General features: G+C 40.2%; 3 protein-coding genes across 4 annotated transcripts in view; 2 read left to right on the top strand and 1 right to left on the bottom strand.

The window, feature by feature from the left end:
• LOC144664625 (tudor domain-containing protein 7-like) overlaps positions 1 to 17,248 on the top strand; it is a 31,915-nt gene extending 14,667 nt beyond the window's left edge. For both annotated transcript variants that reach the window (XM_078525773.1, XM_078525772.1), the window contains exons 17-29: positions 6,183 to 6,292; positions 7,123 to 7,246; positions 7,662 to 7,790; positions 8,752 to 8,868; positions 9,822 to 9,926; positions 10,242 to 10,274; positions 10,992 to 11,048; positions 11,131 to 11,273; positions 11,697 to 11,895; positions 12,222 to 12,287; positions 12,974 to 13,090; positions 14,630 to 14,747; positions 15,563 to 17,248. In XM_078525773.1, the coding sequence (XP_078381899.1) occupies positions 6,183 to 6,292; positions 7,123 to 7,246; positions 7,662 to 7,790; positions 8,752 to 8,868; positions 9,822 to 9,926; positions 10,242 to 10,274; positions 10,992 to 11,048; positions 11,131 to 11,273; positions 11,697 to 11,895; positions 12,222 to 12,287; positions 12,974 to 13,090; positions 14,630 to 14,747; positions 15,563 to 15,807 (1,563 nt within the window). In that variant the 3' untranslated portion in view covers positions 15,808 to 17,248. The remainder of the gene's footprint in view (positions 1 to 6,182; positions 6,293 to 7,122; positions 7,247 to 7,661; positions 7,791 to 8,751; positions 8,869 to 9,821; positions 9,927 to 10,241; positions 10,275 to 10,991; positions 11,049 to 11,130; positions 11,274 to 11,696; positions 11,896 to 12,221; positions 12,288 to 12,973; positions 13,091 to 14,629; positions 14,748 to 15,562) is intronic.
• Positions 27 to 1,861, bottom strand: LOC144664692 (uncharacterized). Its single transcript, XM_078525890.1, has one exon. The coding sequence runs from the start codon at positions 1,827 to 1,829 to the stop codon at positions 180 to 182; it is 1,650 nt and encodes a 549-aa protein (XP_078382016.1). The 5' UTR covers positions 1,830 to 1,861; the 3' UTR covers positions 27 to 179.
• LOC144664738 (uncharacterized) lies at positions 3,528 to 5,534 on the top strand. Its single transcript, XM_078525944.1, has one exon. It carries the CDS (start codon positions 3,718 to 3,720, stop codon positions 5,365 to 5,367), a length of 1,650 nt encoding a protein of 549 aa, XP_078382070.1. The 5' UTR covers positions 3,528 to 3,717; the 3' UTR covers positions 5,368 to 5,534.
• Positions 17,249 to 18,817: the final 1,569 nt, after the last annotated feature.

Here is an 18,817-nt window from a genome sequence, read left to right as displayed (position 1 = left end):
AAATTGACAAATTTTACAATTTTTAGCATTAATTTTGAGATTTGACAATAAAAATAAGCGGCAGTAAGACACAACGTTTCGATGTCATCCTGACATCATTTTCAAGTGACAAATAAAATAACGGTTCAACAGTGTTATATATGCGGTTAGAGGTGTGATGTTTCATTAACATATTTGTTTTAAACAAATAGTTTCGCGCGGATAGAATCCGATTGCGTGTTCAGGCTAGGTTTATTCTTTCTAATAAACAACATTTCGTAAATCAAGCAGTCCAGTTTTCCGCTGCATTTCTTTAGGACGGAAAAATTACTGGTAAGGTCGCCGATGTTATTAAGGCCGTGGTCGTTCTTTAAATGCTTCCCGATTGCGGAGAACCTATGTTCATCAATACGTTGGTGTAAGTGCCGGCTGGTATAGCCGACATAATCTGCATCGCACAGATCACATTGGTAATTGTACACAACGCATTGTTGATTTATTAAAGGTGGTTTTGGTTCACGCATCTTGAGATCTTCACCGATTTTGCGACTCTTGAATACTGGTTGAAGAGTGTGATCGATTTTCTTGCTCAGGTCAGATAGTTGTTTTTTGACTCTGTCGGCCGACGTTTGATCTTTAAAAGGTAATACCACTCGGTGAATGATATCCTTGTTGTTAGGTACTTCAGCTGGCACGAGAGGATCTTTGGTCATCACTGAGGTGACAAAGTGAGAAATGGTTGAGTTAATTAGGCTTGCAGGGTACTTGAGGTTCGTAAACATCAGCTTCAGGCGATCACATTCAGTCACGAAACACTCCCATGTAGATGACAGATGAAAAGCACGGTTTACCATGGTTTTTATGAGCGACTTCTTGTACCTTTTGTCGACATGGCTTTGGTGATGGAGCAGCAGGCCGGTATTTGTTGGTTTCCGGTAAACACTGGTTTCCAGTTGGTGACCTTTCTTAAGTATTTCCATACCAACAAATGGTAACTTGTTGTCAGAAGCTAGCTCCATTGTGAATTGTATGGATGGGTGACAGTTGTTAAGTGTTGTTAAAAAGGCTTCTGCTGCTGGCACATCTTTCATCGTGGCAAGCGTGTCGTCGACATATCGCCTGTAAAACTCTGGGAGCTTGTTGTCATGTTCTAATTTCTCTTCGATGGAGCAGAGAAATGCATTCGCCATAAGGGGTCCCAAAGGTGAGCCCATTGCCACTCCGTCAGTCTGTTCGTAAAGCTTGCCATCGAACTGGAACAATTGGTTCTTAGTTGCTACTTCAAGAAGTTGAATCAGATCAGGCTGAGTGATGTTCATCTTGTGGGTTTCGTTAAACCAGTTGTCTATGAACGCCTTTTCAGCGATTATTTCGATGGTTTCTTGAAGTGGTACATTGGTAAACAAAGATGTGACATCATAAGATACCAATACGTCGTTCTCGTCGACTTTTCGGTTTTGAATCTCTTCTGCAAAAGCGAACGTATCAGAAATCGTGTAGCGATTAACTGACAGCGGCTTCAGTTTTTCATCGAGCCACTTGGCGATGGCATAGTTGTAGGTACCCGTGGCAGACAAGATTGGTCTCATTGATAACTTCTCTTTGTGTGTCTTTGGCAGACCATAAAGGTGGGCAAGGCGTGAGCCTTTCACACAAACGGAATCGGCAATCTCCTTTGGCAGAATCTTACGAACCACAGAATCGAGGTGCTTCTCCTTTTCCAAAAGGGGGTGGTAATGTTTCGGTGGCCGGCCTTTCATCTTTGGTCTCTGCAAGCTGACAGGAGCGAATTTAGATGTGTCATTTATAGATGCTTGACTCAAAAGGCTAACATAATCGGATTTGTTCATAACGACTACACCGGTACCCTTGTTTGGCTTCGTGACGACGATGTTATCTAGTTGTTTCAGCTGCTTTATGGCCCTTTGCAGTGTTTTCGGTGGCTTCGGTGATTTGCACTCGATGTAATTAAGTGCAATCGATCGGAGGGTGGCTGCGGTTAACTCTTTCTTGTCATCAGATAGAGTGCGCTCCAGTTTCCAGTACAATTTTTCGAAACTAGCTTGTACATCAATGGCGGATATTCGTTGTGGCAAGGAAAACTTTAAACCTCGGCAAAGAATGAGCTTTTGGAAAAAGGATAGTTTGTGTGATGAAATGTTCTGGATGTGTTTGTCGACATCGTGATCCTTGTTTAACAGCCTCATGATCTTGTTTGTGTGTTTAGACATGACAATTTCGTAGTGTTTCTTCCGGAGGTTTACCATAGTTCTTACAATGCACATGTATTGAAGCGGCGAGCATTTTTGTCGAATTTCGTCGTAGATCGCGTTGATCTCGTCTTTCAAAGATACCTTCTGCTTGAATTTCGATCTGAGTTCCTCTTTGATGACATTGACGATGAACTCTTTTGATGACTTCGGCCATTTATTGGATTTTGTCTGATCGACCTTGGCGAACGTTGGTGTTAGTTCGAAGTTCTGGCAGAGATGAAGAAATTTAATAGCCCCATCGCATTTAACCTGTTTCTTGCTACAATCCTCAAGTCGCCTGAAGAAATGTAGCTTGTTGTCGCGTTTCAAAATTCGAATAAGACTAAATATAAGCGGCAGTAAGACACAACGTTTCGATGTCATCCTGACATCATTTTCAAGTGACAAATAAAATAACGGTTCAACAGTGTTATATATGCGGTTAGAGGTGTGATGTTTCATTAACATATTTGTTTTAAACAAATAGTTTCGCGCGGATAGAATCCGATTGCGTGTTCAGGCTAGGTTTATTCTTTCTAATAAACAACATTTCGTAAATCAAGCAGTCCAGTTTTCCGCTGCATTTCTTTAGGAAGGAAAAATTACTGGTAAGGTCGCCAATGTTATTAAGGCCGTGGTCGTTCTTTAAGTCGTTCTTTCTGAAAATGATGTCAGGATGACATCGAAACGTTGTGTCTTACTGCCGCTTATTTTTATTGTCAAATGTTTATCAAAATTTAGTCTTATTCGAATTTTGAAACGCGACAACAAGCTACATTTCTTCAGGCGACTTGAGGATTGTAGCAAGAAACAGGTTAAATGCGATGGGGCTATTGAATTTCTTCATCTCTGCCAGAACTTCGAACTAACACCAACGTTCGCCAAGGTCGATCAGACAAAATCCAATAAATGGCCGAAGTCATCAAAAGAGTTCATCGTCAATGTCATCAAAGAGGAACTCAGATCGAATTTCAAGCAGAAGGTATCTTTGAAAGACGAGATCAACGCGATCTACGACGAAATTCGACAAAAATGCTCGCCGCTTCAATACATGTGCATCGTAAGAACTATGGTAAACCTCCGGAAGAAACACTACGAAATTGTCATGTCTAAACACACAAACAAGATCATGAGGCTGTTAAACAAGGATCACGATGTCGACAAACACATCCAGAACATTTCATCACACAAACTATCCTTTTTCCAAAAGCTCATTCTTTGCCGAGGTTTAAAGTTTTCCTTGCCACAACGAATATCCGCCATTGATGTACAAGCTAGTTTCGAAAAATTGTACTGGAAACTGGAGCGCACTCTATCTGATGACAAGAAAGAGTTAACCGCAGCCACCCTCCGATCGATTGCACTTAATTACATCGAGTGCAAATCACCGAAGCCACCGAAAACACTGCAAAGGGCCATAAAGCAGCTGAAACAACTAGATGACATCGTCGTCACGAAGCCAGACAAGGGTACCGGTGTAGTCGTTATGAACAAATCCGATTATGTTAGCCTTTTGAGTCAAGCATCTATAAATGACACATCTAAATTCGCTCCTGTCAGCTTGCAGAGACCAAAGATGAAAGGCCGGCCACCGAAACATTACCACCCCCTTTTGGAAAAGGAGAAGCACCTCGATTCTGTGGTTCGTAAGATTCTGCCAAAGGAGATTGCCGATTCCGTTTGTGTGAAAGGCTCACGCCTTGCCCACCTTTATGGTCTGCCAAAGACACACAAAGAGAAGTTATCAATGAGACCAATCTTGTCTGCCACGGGTACCTACAACTATGCCCTCGCCAAGTGGCTCGATGAAAAACTGAAGCCGCTGTCAGTTAATCGCTACACGATTTCTGATACGTTCGCCTTTGCAGAAGAGATTCAAAACCGAAAAGTCGACGAGAACGACGTATTGGTATCTTATGATGTCACATCTTTGTTTACCAATGTACCACTTCAAGAAACCATCGAAATAATCGCTGAAAAGGCGTTCGTAGACAACTGGTTTAACGAAACCCACAAGATGAACATCACTCAGCCTGATCTGATTCAACTTCTTGAAGTAGCAACTAAGAACCAATTGTTCCAGTTCGATGGCAAGCTTTACGAACAGACTGACGGAGTGGCAATGGGCTCACCTTTGGGACCCCTTATGGCGAATGCATTTCTCTGCTCCATCAAAGAGAAATTAGAACATGACAACAAGCTCCCAGAGTTTTACAGGCGATATGTCGACGACACGCTTGCCACGATGAAAGATGTGCCAGCAGCAGAAGCCTTTTTATCAACACTTAACAACTGTCACCCATCCATACAATTCACAATGGAGCTAGCTTCTGACAACAAGTTACCATTTGTTGGTATGGAAATACTTAAGAAAGGTCACCAACTGGAAACCAGTGTTTACCGGAAGCCAACAAATACCGGCCTGCTGCTCCATCACCAAAGCCATGTCGACAAAAGGTACAAGAAGTCGCTCATAAAAACCATGGTAAACCGTGCTTTTCATCTGTCATCTACATGGGAGTGTTTCGTGACTGAATGTGATCGCCTGAAGCTGATGTTTACGAACCTCAAGTACCCTGCAAGCCTAATTAACTCAACCATTTCTCACTTTGTCACCTCAGTGATGACCAAAGATCCTCTCGTGCCAGCTGAAGTACCTAACAACAAGGATATCATTCACCGAGTGGTATTACCTTTTAAAGATCAAACGTCGGCCGACAGAGTCAAAAAACAACTATCTGACCTGAGCAAGAAAATCGATCACACTCTTCAACCAGTATTCAAGAGTCGCAAAATCGGTGAAGATCTCAAGATGCGTGAACCAAAACCACCTTTAATAAATCAACAATGCGTTGTGTACAATTACCAATGTGATCTGTGCGATGCAGATTATGTCGGCTATACCAGCCGGCACTTACACCAACGTATTGATGAACATAGGTTCTCCGCAATCGGGAAGCATTTAAAGAACGACCACGGCCTTAATAACATCGGCGACCTTACCAGTAATTTTTCCGTCCTAAAGAAATGCAGCGGAAAACTGGACTGCTTGATTTACGAAAAGTTGTTTATTAGAAAGAATAAACCTAGCCTGAACACGCAATCGGATTCTATCCGCGCGAAACTATTTGTTTAAAACAAATATGTTAATGAAACATCACACCTCTAACCGCATATATAACACTGTTGAACCGTTATTTTATTTGTCACTTGAAAATGATGTCAGGATGACATCGAAACGTTGTGTCTTACTGCCGCTTATTTTTATTGTCAAATGTTTATCAAAATTTAGTCTTATTCGAATTTTTGAGATGTGTTCAAAAACTGCAAGATTTACAAAATGTCAGCACCTTTACTTGAAGTAAGATTTGTAGGATTGGGTTAACCGTTTTGAGATGGTTGATACATGTTCTTTCATAGAGGCACTACAAAATTTCCTATACAGTCAACTCTTGTTATAGCGGACATGCTCGGGGCGTCAATTAGTGTCTGTTATAGCGAGAGTCCGTAATAGCGGGAGTCATTTCCATTCAAACCTCTTTCTCTGGGGATCTAAATTTTGTCCGTAATAGCCAGTGTCCGCAAAAGCAGGATGTCTGCAAGGCGAGAGTTGACTGTACTCCACAAACGGAAGTTCCTTTCACGGGCACATTGAGCAATGCAAAAATAGAACTACATGTACATATGAACAAACTGCATAAATTGACAGCAGAGAGGTTTTTTTACCTATTAAGCCCCAATATCCACATACAAATTCTTCTGAATGATCTCCATACATATTCTTATAGTATATGTGGGAGAATTTGTTAAAAGATCAAAACAATTTCCCTTTGGTGATCAATTTGTTAATAACTTATTGTTATAGACTTTTCTCTTGATGCCGTTGTGATTTCCTTTCACCCAGTTCGATCTTCTTAAATATTAAATCATAGATTTCTGATTGTGTTTAAGGCTTGCACTATCAGTCTCAACGGTTTGCCCAAAACAAAGAATGCAGAAGTTGTTCTTAAGCTGAAACACATGACACTTGGCAAGGATCTTGTGGCAGAAGTCATAAAAAGGTTGGTAGCCCTCATTAGTAACTCCATCAAAGAAACAAGTACATTTAGATGTGTGTTGAATCATGTGCGGTGATAGTAGATCGAAGTCTTCATAAGTATATATAGTGGATCATGGCTAGACTGTTCACAGCCCTCAAATATTGAACACAGGGAAAGAACAGCAAGAGAACTGAATGCCAGCACAAATTTAACCTGCGATCAGGCTTTCTTTTAAATAACGCCTGATCGCAGGTTAGCACAAATTAGGAGGCACAAAGGGGCAGGAGCAAGAGAAATATACCTATAGATATATTTGTCTTTCAAGCTCGCTTTGCTCACTCCCCATTTCCATCCCCCCCCCCCCCATGGTACGCCCATGTGACATGCTTGCTTTGCTCACTATTTTCTCTCACACATTTTCTTTTGCATTGAAAAAGAGAGGCTGTGAACAGTTTGCTCTTGACTGCTGTCACATAACTCTGGTGTTCACAGCATAATTCACCTACTCCCCCCTAGGCTTCTTGCTACTGGCCACTCCACCTGAATGGGATGCTTGCCCATCATGCAGAATTTCCCAGCATTTTTGTCAAGTTTTTCTAGCAGTTTGTCAGAACCATTATACATATGGGTGAAGATATTAGCCCTGCAGAGTGGAACATCTTGCCAAATGACACAACATGAGGGCAGAGTTTAGGACTTGACCCATTTATCATAGGATCTCCAGTCTGATGTATGCATGCTAACTGCTTGACCATCGTAGGCGTGTGCACAATGACTATAATATTGTAATAAATGTTAGAGTGTACTTCTTACTTATTTGTTGAACCTATTTTCTATTTGTGCTGTTGCAGGTCTGGGAATACAGCTTCTGTTGAGTTGTATGACACCTCAGATGAAGCTGCAGATATTAATATCAACACAATGCTACGGTCTTTGGTAATACCAGATGAGGAAATGACTCCAGTCTTACCAAAGGTAACGTATGTCTCCTTTCAGTTGAATCGCGTTAAAAAAGTGATCCTATCATTAAGCCAGGGTCAAACTTTTGGGCAATCCATGTGGTCCCACAGCTTTTTGTATCGCTGTGCAAAACACAGCTATCTAGAAGTAATTTAATGTGGTTGGTTAGATGCTTGGCATTTGTTTGCAAGATAAAACTTAATAAATATTTTTTGTAATTAATTTTTATCGTGGCCATTGTTAGGGGCAAAACGGCTAGTTGATTTCCGGTGAAAGTTGCAGCTGTGTTACTTGTATAATGAAAAATAGATGGTCAAACCAAAATTTCACCTTTGAGTATGTTTGAGAGTTTGTTAGAAATATTAGAGCTGGACTGTAACCTGAATTTTTTAGTTTAACATAGTTATCTCTTAAATTATTTCCATCCCAGGTAGGAGAACAAATCGATGCATTTGTGACATATGTGACACTCCAGGGTGACATATTTATTCAAATTCCCGGTGGTGGAACAACAAGATTGGAGGAACTAATGGAAGACATTAGTGAACACTACTCTCAGGTTTGTTGAATAATGACCTTCAATAGTAGGACCAAGAATTTGTTAAATGAGCTTCACTGAGATGATAAATATATTTTGTAATGCTATGTTAATCTCTCAAGAGAATGTTTAGAAGTATTCATTTCAAGGCGTGCTTGTAAAGTTTCTCTAGGGGCTATTAGACTATTTAAGGTTTGCAAGGGCCATTTGAGGCATCTCGGTCAACTCTAATTTGATTTTATTTGTTTTCTCACTGCAGTAATTTTTCCCAGAGACTAAAATGTTGTTATGCATCCTGTAATGCTCGCTTTCATATTGTGCATCAATAAACAATATGCACGCTCATATTCTGTGTTTTGAGGTTACCGGTATTTAGATTAATTACAAAATATTTTATAATTGTTTCAGTGTGATTAGAGTATAATAGTGAATTACCACGAAAAATGAAAGATTGAAGACTACTTTTCAACAGCAATGTTTGGATGAAGAGTTGCTTGGCTCTGAAGGATCTAAGCAGGGCAGGAGTGTTATAACGGGAACAGTGCTGCCTGCTAGGTCTAGCTTAGATCATGATGACCTCAGCAAAATTTTGTAGAAAAAGTAGTTTCTCCTTATCAAAGGGAACTCACAGACTTGCTAAAATCAATAAAATGGTATACAAATGTTGAACACAGACCTATATGGTAAATATAGAATTAAAGAATCTGAGTAAACATCCGTAGTGAACACTTCAATTAATCGTTTCATGCCTCTTTGAGAAAAACGCACTGTCATAGGCCGTAGTTTTCCAATCTTAGAACTGTAACAATGTCAGAACACAATAAGCAGGAACTCTTCCTCATAGGATTTAGTAATTGACAAAGCTGTAACTATTTCGTTTTACAAAAGACCTAGAAAGTATCAGTGAAATTGGTAATAAGTAGGAAAAATATTTTATTTTCAGTGCCACAGTTTTAAGTTGTTGTTCAACTTCAATTTTTAGCCAGTGAAAGCTGCAGAGTTTGTGTCCAATCCCCACAAAGACAAGATCTGCTGTGCCAAGTGTTCAGATGGGGCCTGGTACAGAGCGATAGTTTCCAAGGTGTTACCGGACAGACAGGTATTGCTTGTTTAGAGATTGTAGTTTAAAAACGTTTTCAAATTATCACTTGAAAACTAACACACCAAGAGTACGGCCCAGTACTTATACCTAATCGTACCTTTTTGGTACGCTTCGGCTGCATATCAGGCGAGTTTGGTCGAGCCATGGTTCGTATTTTGGCGAGACGCAGTCGAGCCAAAATACCCATGGCGAGACCAAACGAGCCTGATATGCAGCCGAAGCGTACCAAAAAGGTACGATTAGGTATTTACCGTGCCCAAATTCGGCCAAAAATCCGGTGATATTTAACGCTTTGTTGAAGCCATGCTTGCCAGGTACGTAGTGCAAATTGTGTTGACCTGCTTGTGTTGATACCTTTTTGGTCTTCAACACTTTTATCAAGTTCCTCTTCTTCCTTTTGTTCCACTCGTTTGTTTGGAGATTCATTCTCTAAATTTCCAAAATCAAAATTTAGCGAAAAATGTGGAACTTCCAACTCCATTGTTTCAGTCTAAATGTTTCAGTACTCGTCGGCAAACATCGCGCAATTGGCGAGCGCGCTCAAGTTTAGTTTTGGCGGGAAAGTTTTTCTCCTTTTACTATCGCTTAACACCAGCTAAATTTAAATTACGAAGTTCTGTTTTATTGTAAAACCTTTTTTCAATTCATCGTTCGGTAACACTACTTTACTTCAAAGTGACCGTGATATGGGGGCATATCAGGTCAGTGACTTGATATCGTAGAATATCAGGACAGTAGATCGCGCTTCTGATTGGCTACTTGCGAATTTGGGTACGGTAATGCTCAATAGCATTCATTTGAATAGTATCACATTTCGACTACAGATGTTGCTTTAAGTTTCAAGATTGCAAGAAAATAATACATCTATTAGTTTTAAACAGTATTCTTGTATAGCTACAGTCTTATTTTCCTTATCGAGAATGATTTTATCAACAATTTGTGTTTTGAAGGTCGAGGTTCAGTATGTTGACTATGGAAACACAGAGGAACTTCCAATATCGAACCTCCGTGAACCAGCAAGAGCTATTGGCCATGTCAACTCACTTCCATTTCAGGTATTGTGTTCTTCCAATTATTTTTCATTACATCAAAGTAGCATTTTACTCACTCAGCAGTGCAAATAATCTTATTGATTGAAGCAACTACAGTAAATCTAAGGGAGTTCAAGTGTCAACTTTATCTCAATCTTAGGACAGTTAAGACAACCAGTGTTTAAGAGAGTAGTTAAGGAAAATATTCAAGAAAAACATACAGAGTTCTCAAGATTGGCGAAGCTCACAGTAAATGAGTAGATAATTTTTATTGTTGTCACTGAGTTTATTTTTCTGAGACATTAATTGTGTTTATTTCTTGTTATTCTCTGTTTTAAGGCTTTAGAATGCAAGCTCGAAGGCACTGATAAGGTAAGAAAAATCATAAATAGAATTTATTATGTTACATGTGATTTGACACTAATGTATGGCCATGTTTCTACGAATGTGGTTTCTTTATTCTTCAAAAGCACTTCGATACCTGTAATCTATCTTGAGAATTCTTTATAATCATAATTTTTAATTTATGCACCCTAGGGCTTATGTAAGTTCAACGTGTCATGAATCTTGTGAAAGTGTTATAGTACTGCTCCAAATAGCACTGCTCCAACCTGAACACCAGCAAAGAAATTATTGATAAAACATGCATGCAGAATTTTTATTGAAAACGATTATCAAATTTGTAACAAAAATCTTTTAGACAATCCTCACTCAGTAGTGTAGCATGTCTCGTAAGCTTATCATCTGCAGGTCCTCTAGTGTGGTAGTTGCTATTATTTTGGGGGTTAGGGCAGGGCTGCAAATAACAGTCGGTCATCAGACATTGGCCGACCAAAATTTGCTCTTGTCCGACGAAATCCAAAGTGTGGTTGGACATTATGTCCGGACAATTTTTTGATCGTATATCATTTTATGGCAGTGATGAATAAAAATCTGTCCGACCACAATTTTGTTGTGTCCGACCAAAATGGTGTCTTAATAGGAAATATGTCCTATCAAGTGAAAAAAAGTTATTTGCAGCCCTGCTAGGGGCATTGTTCCACATCCTCACGTGACAAACTACTTACTTTTACACATATTACACAATAGGAAGGCTTGACTGAGGAACAAGCGTACGCAATCATGGAACGGAACGTTTTACTCGAGGTAAGAGTTGCGGATTTGTGCTTCCAACTGTTGAAAATGTTAATGTCTAATGATATTAATAAATTTTCTATTATTATTGTAGGTTGTGCAGGCTTCTGATGTGCCACTCGTAAGGCTGTTTGTTCCTTCTGAGGAAGATGAGAGCACTCTGTTGAACCTAGCAGAGCTGATAGGAGTTGAAACTGAAACAGAAACTGAGAGTCAGGAAGAGCTACCTTCTGCTGGGTATGTGACAAGTACTGTTATGTTAAAGTCTTGCTCACCACAAACGCAGGGTTGCCACAGATCAGGAAATGGCCAGGGAAAAATAAAATTCTTGAAGGTCAGGGAAAAGTCAGTGAATCTATTTTGAGTCAGGGAAAATTGAAATTTAATACCATTGATGGCTGGAAGAAACATAGGTCAGGGTGATCTCAGCAGGTCCATATATTGTTTTTCTTTTTGGAAGCAGAGGATGGAGGCTGCTATTGTATCTGATACTCTGTATTTATTTGGTCAGGGATTTTGTTATCAGGGAAAAGTCAGAGAATTTTTGAAAACTGATGTCTGTGGCAACCATGAAACGTACTGACTTCCAGTGCTTAATTCGAATTGTACTGAAAGAGCTAGATGTCTAAAACATTTATTGTTCTCTCTTTTTTTTATCAGAAATGACGACACTGTATCAGAATCTCTTGATGATGCGGGTTCTGTTGATGGAGACAGCATAGCATCTGAGAGCTCATCAGATGCCAGCAAATCACCCGAGGAAGGAGACAAGCTAGGCACCAGTCCACCGCCACTGGACTTTTCCAAACCTTGGGTGGACATTTCTATCCTGGAATTTGAAGACCCCAGCCTCTTCATGGTGAGAACTCGATACAGTTCACTACTACCAAAATGTGATGAGCCCGGCTGTTATGGCGTTACACGGTTCACAGTCTAACTCTCGGATATTCTTTGTTTTAATTGTGATTTGGTTTTCTCCATGTCTAGAATTTGGAGACCCCAGCTCTTTATGCATAAACAAAAATTCCAATTGCCCTCAGCCTCTATTATAACAGTGATCTGGTTTGTCCATTCGAGAACGTGATGTTCCCAGCCCCTTTCAATTCATTCCCCCCCCCTCCCCCATTTGATAACCCAGCTTTCTTGATGTGAACGTATCTGATAAACTTTGACTTGTCTTTGTAGTTTCAGTGCTTGGAATTACTGCAACAAAAAGAGAAACTGGAAGAAAAGATTCAAGAATACTACACAGTATGTTACCATTTCATGGTGTTTTCACACAATTTATGTGTTTAATATCTTTAATGGGACACCCTAATGAGTTACCGTAGTGTGGCCTTTTAGTGAAGATCACAGATGTACTGTTCTAGTGGATGGGACGAAGTCTGAGTCTGTTTAATAGGAGAAGCTGTAAACTTACTAAATGTGTTACACACGGACTGTTTTGTCTTGTCTGGCTCAGAGCATCCTGCATGACTTAAGCCCTGAAAATGGGGATCACTTACAGAAAACCGAAAGATGGGTAAACAACTTTTAAATTAAAACTTGTTAACTAGATAGTTGAAGCATTAAGCAGGGGTATATTAGCCTCTACTTGGGGTGGTGTACAGTTAGAGAGTTTCAAGTTTATTTCAATAGGCAATTTCCGAGTTACCCTTTGCCTCTGTTTCAAAACGAGTCTACGTGCGAAGCCATTCTAATGAAAATGAGTTTGATTTGCATGAAAATGGACCTGTAGGTAAAACTCATTTTCATATGAATGGTTTCGCACGTAGACTCGTTTTGAAACAGAGGCAAAGGGTAACTCGGAAATTGCCTACTCCATCACAGGAAAGAGTGAACTCCCTTCAGGGAAATCAGACCTGGTGGAATAGAAGTCTCTACTTGTGGTCGTGCATACTTAGCAGATTCAAGTTAATGACCTTTTTCCTTTACAGGGTAGAGTTCGAACTCCCTTCAGAGAAGTCAGACCTGGTGTCCTGTGCGCTGCTCACAATGCAGAGGATAACACGTGGTACAGGGCGGTGATCAAAGCTTCTCTGTCTCCTCAGCAGGTCAGTGTTCAGTGTGAACACACCACAAGGGTCAAGAGTCTTATGTTTAAATTCAAAACGATTTATGTTAATAATAGAAGGGAAAACTGCCCCAGTTCTGCCCAGTTTGATTTGATTTCCATGCTACAAATACCTCCCTACACTTAAAAAGAGTTAAAAAAACTTTTGTAGTAAATAATAAAGATGGTAAATTTTAAGCTCGGTAAAGATAATAAAAGATAAGATGTTCTACATGACACGAGCATGGGACAAAGAAAAATTCTGAGTCCCCGACGGGAATCGAACCCATGGCCTCCCAGATACCGGTTGGGCGCTCTAACCAACTGATCTACGAGAGACTCGTTGTGAGCTGGGCCATTTTACTAGGTTGATATGTGACACGCGTCCTGCATACTGCTAGGATCAGCAATGTCGAATTCATCAAGTTTTTGTAGTAAATAATAAAGATGGTAAATTTTAAGCTCGGTAATAAATAATAAAGATAAGATGTTCTACATGACACGAGCATGGGACAAAGAAAAATTCTGAGTCCCCGACGGGAATCTTATCTTTATTATTTATTACCGAGCTTAAAATTTACCATCTTTATTATTTACTACAAAAAACTTGATGAATTCGACATTGCTGATCCTAGCAGTATGCAGGACGCGTGTCACATGTCAACCTAGTAAAATGGCCCAGCTCACAACGAGTCTCTCGTAGCTCAGTTGGTTAGAGCGCCCAACCGGTATCTGGGAGGCCATGGATTCGATTCCCGTCGGGGACTCAGAATTTTTCTTTGTCCCATGCTCGTGTCATGTAGAACATCTTATCTTTATTATTTATTACCGAGCTTAAAATTTACCATCTTTATTATTTACTACAAAAACTTGATGAATTCGACATTTCTGATCCTAGCATTATGCAGGACGCGTGTCACATGTCAACCTAGTAAAATGGCCCAGCTCACAACGAGTCTCTCGTAGCTCAGTTGGTTAGAGCGCCCAACCGGTATCTGGGAGGCCATGGATTCGATTCCCGTCGGGGACTTAGAATTTTTCTTTGTCCCATGCTCGTGTCATGTAGAACATCCTATCTTTATTAGTTAAAAAACTCGTACACAAACCTCCACAGTTTCGGAGCATGCAAACGAAACGGGGCATTGTCCTTTATGGAATCAAGTCAAGTTTATCGATCGTGACCCTCACCGATACAAACGCAGGGTCAAAGAGGCTATCCAAATAAGACTTCATCCTAATAACATCAATAGAGATAGCGGAATTGAAATTCCTGAAGCATGGATACCTACGATCAACTACAAAGCGGACTTCTGAGGGAATATCATCTGTTAGTCGGAATAATAATGAGGATCGAAATGCACCAATCACAGCGAACCAACGTGCATAAATAGCGACGCGTAAACAATCGACCTCGTCGCCTGATGAAGACTAGCAGTATTGCAGTCGAAACGTCGCGATCAACATTTCAGAGCGATTCTGTCGTGAGACAAACGAATAAACGTTCATTCCTGGCTTATTTATTTTATTTTTCTTGTGTTAGACTTGTGTTCGGTTTGCTGATTATGGAGATTTTGGTATTGTACCATCCACCAGTTTACAGTCTCTACCTGATGAGTTCAAAGAGCTGCCGCTTATGGCTGTGCAGGGATGTCTTCATGGTATGTAATGAAGGGTAGTTAGGTTACAACATGTTCAGTTGCATTTCATAACAATCTCACGGAAAACTAGTACAAATATATTGTATTTTACTTCCAAACTCAAGAGAAAGTGGTACAGTGCATTATTTAACCTGCTGCCTCGCTAATGGAAGGTGGGTGCCTGGGATATCCACGGGCTTACACTGTGGCCAGCCAGCCCCTAGATAGAATACCGCTCCCATGGCTGGCAAATCCCCGCAACCCAGCCATGAGCCCCCATTCCAGGCACCCGTCGGTAGGGTGGGGGAATGCTGAACAAATGCTGCTAGAAAAGTGTTCGAAAACGACCGCTAGAGAAGCCACCAATCTGCTCGAAGAGATGCTCGAAAAGATGACCGCTTCGCGACCCGTAGAACACAAACGCAAACACGCTACAAAATGAAGCTGCAACGAACCATGTGAGCCTGCACTTTAACAGGTGACCACTGGCCAAAAGCGCCCGCTAGCTCGTGGCGGTTACCTTAGTTAAACGACCCAGGTTAACTTCGTTACGTGTCATTTAACTAAATTGAAGACCCGCAGAAAAACTCCAGGGTTTGATTTACAAGTGTGATCTTCTAATAAACCCTTCCTCTCTTTTAACCCCTTCTCCCTAATATGCCCCCCCCCCCCTACTCCACCCCTCTATAGTTCTCCTTTCTCAAGATACTGAGGCAATTTGTAAGGTAGCTATATGTTTTGAAAATCCACTCAAGCTTAGTCAATTTGCGTGCGAAAAATCTTCTGCGTTTGTAGTTATGTGTGGAACGAATGATTTCTTTTATTCTCCCGTGTAGGGGTGGAGCCAGTAGGAGCCGACTTAGCCGAGTGGTCACAGGAGGCCATACAGCGGTTTGAGGAGCTGGCTGCTGGCAAGAAGTTAGTAGCAAAGCCAGGAGGCGTGGCTAATCACAGTCGCTCTAAAAACGAAGAAACAAAAATATCACTTGAACTTTATGACACATCAGAAGGCAATGAAGATGTGCTGATCGCTGATGTGTTAGTCAATGAAGGTTTGGCGAGAAGAATTAATGAAACGTGAAAGATATTCCATAAGAAAAGAAAAAAGGTCAAAGGAGCACGGTGAAATCGTTTTCTTGTGTCCTCGAAGAGGCAACTGACAGCTGTAGAGCGGAAAATCTTTACAAAAAGATAGAGAAGATAGATTTCCGATGTCTCGCTCGCCAGGTTCACGTTATAACTCAAGACCGGGACAGTAAAGCTTCGCCAGTACTTCTGAGGGAAGTTAGTACGCCGTGTAGTGTCCGTGACAGCCGTTACTTTGGTCGTCACACAACGTGACGACATAGCGTTGCGTGACAACCTAAGGAACCTTTGGATTGTAGAATGCTAAATTTCAATTTGTTTCCTTGTTGGGTGTTGTTTGTATTGTCACGTAATCATCAGGTGGAAGTTAGTGGAGAGTAATGTTGCGTGACGAATTAAGTAACGGCTGCGACGGAGAAACTTATTTATGTCTGTTAAAAATGATTGTGTAAATGGACACTGGGCTGGCCTGTCACAGCCAAGCCCCCTATGAAGGTGTATTTGTTTCCGTGTATTTGAAAAAGATAAGTTAGTTGAAGAACAGAGATTTATTGTTATGGATTGCTTCTGTTAAACATAGTTTCTCTTCGCTTGACAAGAATCGTCAAAGGTTTGCATGGCCGGTTAATTATTAACTCGATAAATAATATATTTTTGTAGTAGCTACTTTAGAGTTAATTCGGCCCTTTTCAAACTGAGGTCTTGTGCTGAACCTTTCATACGAAAATATGTTTGATTTTTCACGAAGGTGAAATTATGAGTAAATCTTAATATTACATTAAATGTTTTGCGTCAGACTTCATTTTGAACGGCCCGGACCATTAGAAAAGAGAAGTAAGAACGTTAGAACATTTCCAATTAAAAGAAATTTTCCCATCCCATACCACTGCAAACGGGAGGATTTTTCTTCTGATAGTTTAGGACGAGTGATTTATCGTCCCACCCCCCCCCCCCCCCCCCCCCTTCCGTTATTCTAACGGTCCATGGATGATACTTAACTTTGGCACACTTCCGCTCTGAGGCCGCCATCTTGGATATCGCAGTGAAATCTGGGACGACTCAAACCTGTTTGTTCTAGGCCGGATATTCAAGATGGCGCTGAAATGTTTGAGCAGAGATAAATAGAATAAGTGCTGTTTCCTGTACACATAATCTAGATTAGCGCAGTTTATGGTAGCTAGGCTTTTAAGTTCTCCCTACTGTTGTCATAGATTTCCTGTTATATGCCTTGGGAGAATTAGGATTTTTATCAAGGTTTTGTGTCCTAGGATGTTCAAGTGCATTGTTCTCATTGCCTGTCTAGTTGAAATTGTTATAAAGAGGTACTGAGAAGTTATAAAAGAATCACAGTTGTTAATTGACGGCTCAGTATTTTAAATTGATAAGTTTATATTTATAGCCAACGTCATTAAAGAATTAAAATACACGTTGCTGGCTTCAAGTTATCCTTTGATTGTTCGTTTGTTTGGTTTTCGGTGTGTGGGTTTTTAAACGAAACAAATAATAATCAAAGAGAGTTTTGTGGGAAAAATATTTCAACGAAACTGAACGATATTGAAGTTTATAAACAATGAATGTGCCAGTACTATATTTTGTCTTTGGCGTTTTGTCACTGGAAAAAGGGGGTGCGAGCAGTTGGAAATTACCCCCCAACTATCCTCTCTTCGGCCGCGAGACTGATGAAAAGTGTAAGTTTTTTTTTACAAATATTTTAAGGATCTTTCCAGAACGAGGTTGAAGTCTTCAAGGATTTAGTTATTTTTATAGAGATGACGTGGCGAAAAATTCAAGGTTTTAGATTTTAACCTTCTAAATATTGAATTCGGGATTTTGGAAGTCGTTAAATGTCATAACTTTACTTAAATACAACTCTAATGCCAGTCAAACTCACTAAACTAACGTGTTATATCGATGTTATACTAATGCCATCTTCGGTTGTTTGGCTTGCAAAATTTCGAAAGCACTTCTCTGATGTTTTTTAACCCCCGCCCTCTAACCACAATCTTACTGCTCTTCGTAAAGAAAACTCTAAATCACTCCCTGGCTGAGGAAATGGACCTTTGCTCAGATAAATCGCTGGCCAAGCTGTTGAAAGGACGATTAAGCTAATGACGGATTAGCGCGAGGTTGACTGCAGTTTTGTGACCTTTCAATGAACTTCAACCTGTCAATCTGGACAAAACATTAGCAGTAAACAAAACACTTTTACACAAAAGAAATAAGGTAAATCATTGATATCTTTTAATCCTGGATTAAAGTTAATCGGCTTTTATTACAACCAGGCCTGTCTTCGATTAACGAACTGAATGTCATAAAAATATATTTTACAGAAATTATTTGGCCTGGGATTATCAAACCAACGCAAACTGGCGCGCCATGTTAACCAAAAATGGCGCAAAAAAAACCCGCTGAATGTTTCGTACGGCACTCACAGAATATTAACCCATTTTCTTTAAGTGGTGAGACTTAACCAGTGCATGGAGAAGGAAATAGTTCTCAGTTTTATCAAGTACGGATTAAGTGCGAGGATAATTTATAAACCACTATTTGCTTGATCCCTTTCTCTTCCTGTACTTAACACGTCATGTAAGCCTCACCAGAGAACCCGGCTGCACGCAAAGCTGACTTGCTTGCCAAACGTCGTTGTTTGAGAGAGAAAAAATCACACAAGAAACTCAAAGGTATTATAATTCATTTGTTATATATATTATAGAGATACCTTTGATATATTCACTACTCTTCAAAACCAAACTGAATGAGAAATTTAATTCGACGGATTAATTTTTAATCTGTCTGATCTTGTCTTAAGGAAAGGAGCGAGAGTATTTTTCGCATCCTGTTTATTTCTCTTTATCGCTCAATCGACTTCCCTTTAAACTTTGACCCTTTCGTCCCTAATGTGTAAAAGTTAACTTAACTTCCGCTGAATATTCGAGCAAAAAAAGGCAAAAATAAAGTTACCAAAAAGACCACAGAGCATGGGCAAGTTTTAATACAGTTAAGAA

The sequence above is a fragment of the Oculina patagonica genome, chromosome 9 (assembly GCF_052425735.1).
Source record: "Oculina patagonica isolate OP01 chromosome 9, crgOcupat, whole genome shotgun sequence".
Taxonomy (NCBI): domain Eukaryota; kingdom Metazoa; phylum Cnidaria; class Anthozoa; order Scleractinia; family Oculinidae; genus Oculina; species Oculina patagonica.
The sequence above is the reverse complement of the archived record's forward strand: the minus strand, read 5'-3'. Positions and strand labels throughout refer to the sequence as shown.

Excerpts from the sequence above, each read along its gene's own strand:
- LOC144664738 (XM_078525944.1), top strand. The coding sequence starts at position 3,718 with ATGAACAAATCCGATTATGTTAGCCTTTTGAGTCAAGCATCTATAAAT.
- LOC144664692 (XM_078525890.1), bottom strand. The coding sequence starts at position 1,829 with ATGAACAAATCCGATTATGTTAGCCTTTTGAGTCAAGCATCTATAAAT.